At 42.5% G+C, this 3139-nt stretch overlaps 1 protein-coding gene across 1 annotated transcript; it reads right to left on the reverse strand.

Moving 5' to 3' along the window:
• Positions 1-658: 658 nt before the first annotated feature.
• Positions 659-2840, reverse strand: LOC136455404 (uncharacterized). The gene is made up of 3 exons (XM_066455444.1): positions 2693-2840; positions 1153-1784; positions 659-1054 (listed from the first exon to the last, which is right to left on the reverse strand). Exons 1-3 carry the CDS (start codon positions 2838-2840, stop codon positions 659-661), a joined length of 1176 nt encoding a protein of 391 aa, XP_066311541.1.
• Between the last annotated feature and the right edge of the window lie 299 nt (positions 2841-3139).

Below are 3139 nucleotides of genomic sequence, written 5' to 3' on the forward strand. Positions count from 1 at the left end.
AGATTTCATCTTTAGATAACACATGACCAAGGAAAGGTACTTTCTTTAACCAAAATTCACATTTGCTAAACTTAGCATATAGCTTATGTTCTCGCAATCTTGTTAAGACAACCCTTAGGTGTTCTTCATGATCTTCCGCATTCTCAGAATAAACTAAGATGTCATCAATAAACACCTCTACGAATTTATCAAGTTCAGGCATAAACACTGAATTCATGAGATACATGAAATGGGGAGGAGCATTGGTCAGCCCAAAAGACATGACAAGGTACTCATATAGACCATACCTAGTAGAGAAAGCAGTCTTAGGTATGTCTTCTGGCCTGATCTTAATCTGGTGGTACCCCGATCTCAAATCGATCTTGGAGAACACTTTAGCCTTTGATAGCTGATCAAACAAGATATCAATTCAAGGCAATGGATACTTGTTCTTGATCGTTACCGCATTAAGGGGTCGGTAGTCCACACACATCCACAAAGATTTATCCTTCTTTTTCACAAATACAGCAGGACAACCCCACGGTGAGGAGCTTGGTCGAATGAGACCTTTTTCAAGAAGCTCCCGCAATTGCACTTTGAGCTCAGCTAATTCATTAGGTGGCATCCTATAAGGCCTTTGCAAGATAGGTGCCATACCTAGTAATAATTCAATCTTGAACTATACATCTCTATCAAGCGGTAACCCAGGCAACTCATTCAGAAACATGTCCAGGAATTCACACACCATTGGATTGTCAGCAATAGTCATGAGCTGGATAGCATTAGCTACATTTTGGAGGTCAAAATCTCTGGGAAGTGGCACTAAGAAAGCATTCTTACTATCTAGTTCCCTTAACATAACCACCTGAGTGGAAGTATCAATAAGAACTCCGTGGCCACTCATCCATATCATTCCTAGGATTACATCTATCTCCAACCCGGACAATACTACAAGATCTATGGTATACTCCTGGTTGCTTATTGAGATGCACACATCTCTAACTATTTGGTTGGTGGAGATTTGATTTCTGACTACACTTAAGTAGTAGCTACCCTTATCTATAGTAACTATCATCTGATTATGCTTGGATACAAATGTTTGACTTATAAAAGAATGCGATGCTCCAGAATCAAACAAAACAACTGTGGGATGTTGGTTCATAAGAAACGTACCCGCAGTAATAACTTCACCAGCAGGAATTTCTTCAACAGTTGTATAGTGCACATGTCCCTAATGCACATTGGAATTACCCTGCTTCTGGTTGTTCTTTTTGGGATAGGGTAATTTCTTGCCCAATGGCCAGGCTTGTTGCAGTTCCAACATGGTAGGTTACTGGGTGGAACATTGGAACTTCCTTGTCCTGAGCCACCTTTTGGTAGAGCAATAGAATAGGCCTTGTGAACCACCTTCTGATTCTGAACGGTTTGCACCTTTTTCTGAGGTGGCCTAAACTTGGGAGCAGGTGGGTGAAACTGAGGTCTCACAACAACTGGAGCTTTTGACTGAGAAGCGCCTGCTTCAAATGCTCTCTTTCGATTCTTGGATGCAACATAAATGTTGTTTTGATTGTCTTGAGTTAAGGCATCACTGATAAATTCATTGAAAGTGGCAGACTTGTTATTAGCAAGAGTCTTCATCAGCTTGGGGTCATGCCCCCGCTTGAAACTAGCAATTTTCTTCGCCTCAGTATCAGCAAATTTTGTGGCATATCTTGACAAGTTGTTGAAAGCATGTAGATATTCAGTCAAGCTCTTTGTACCTTGGGTCAGCTTCATAAACTCGATATGCTTGATACTCATAAGACCTGGAGGAATATAGTGTCCCCAGAAAGTAGTCTTAAATTAGTTCCTGGTAATGTGAGCATTCTCAGGCATGGTGGTTCGGTGATGACTCCAAATGCTTGCAGACCCTTGTAACTGGTGGGATGCATATTTAGTTTTCATCGGCTCAGTCAGTCTCAACAAATGAAACTTTTGTCCAAGTGTGTTTAGCCATTCCTCTACTTGGAGTGGCTCTTCAGCCTCCTTGAAAATAGGTGGCTTGGTATCCAGGAACTCCTTGAAATCACTATATTGGTTTGGCTCTACACCCTGGCGCTAATGTCTGCCCTGGGCGACTTGCTGTGCCATGGTGCGCATAGCCTCGCCCATAGCATGTTGCCCTTCAGCGAGCATAGCCATCAACTCTGCCGGAGTGGGTGGTGGCGGTGGTGTCAAATCTTCATTGTCATGACCATTCAAGCCACTACCCCCAGCACCATCGTTCCCATTGTTCCCACTGGCTCCAGAAGGGGTGCAAGGCATCTACAGAATTGCAACAATAAGCAATTATTGATGATGTCAGAAAATTGGAGAAGAATTGTATAATTATGCCAAGCTAAATTTACTAGAGAGAATTTAAATTAATACAATAAAATAGAGGCACAATAATTCATTTCTACAACCATAACATCACCAATTATATTACTTAACGCCATTCGCAATGCATTCTGTATAGGCCAAATAGCTTACCAACACAATGGGCATTCATTAAAAGTGCAACCACAACATGGATTACATGCAAAATTTCAAGAGTACATCAAAGGTACATCATGAGATCGAACTAAATTACGAGTTCATTACATAAATGATCAAAAATAGGGAGCTAACGCATCTAGCTAGATACTAAAGCTAAGCTACTCGTCGGGGTGGTCGCTGTCGATGTCAGACACACCATCACCATGGTCATCCTCAAAAGGCTCAATCTCATCATCTTCAGGCTTGTCCTTGGCGTCCACCTCCATGCCATCATCCTCAGCAATCAATACATTAGGATCTTCTTCCACCGTTGGAGCATTTGGAGGAAGAATTGGGTTCACCATGTTGTTGAGATGATGAACATCTAGCTAAAGCTCCTCAACCTAGCATATAAGTTCTGGCTCTCTGTGATCAAACTCCATTGCCTGCCTAGCAGCCTGAAACACCGTCCAAACTCTAGCTGCCTCCCTAGTCTCAGCAAGATGAATAGCCTTGTCTCTCTTCACACGGATCCCCTAAACCTCTGCTATGGCTGCTTCCCTCTCAGCAACAGCACAGACAAACTGCCCCCGATGAGCTTCTAAGACTGTCATATAATTACTTATCTCATTCTGAGCTGCTCCAACTTCCCTTTGGTGCCTGC

The sequence above is a fragment of the Miscanthus floridulus genome, chromosome 5 (assembly GCF_019320115.1).
Source record: "Miscanthus floridulus cultivar M001 chromosome 5, ASM1932011v1, whole genome shotgun sequence".
NCBI classification, from domain to species: domain Eukaryota; kingdom Viridiplantae; phylum Streptophyta; class Magnoliopsida; order Poales; family Poaceae; genus Miscanthus; species Miscanthus floridulus.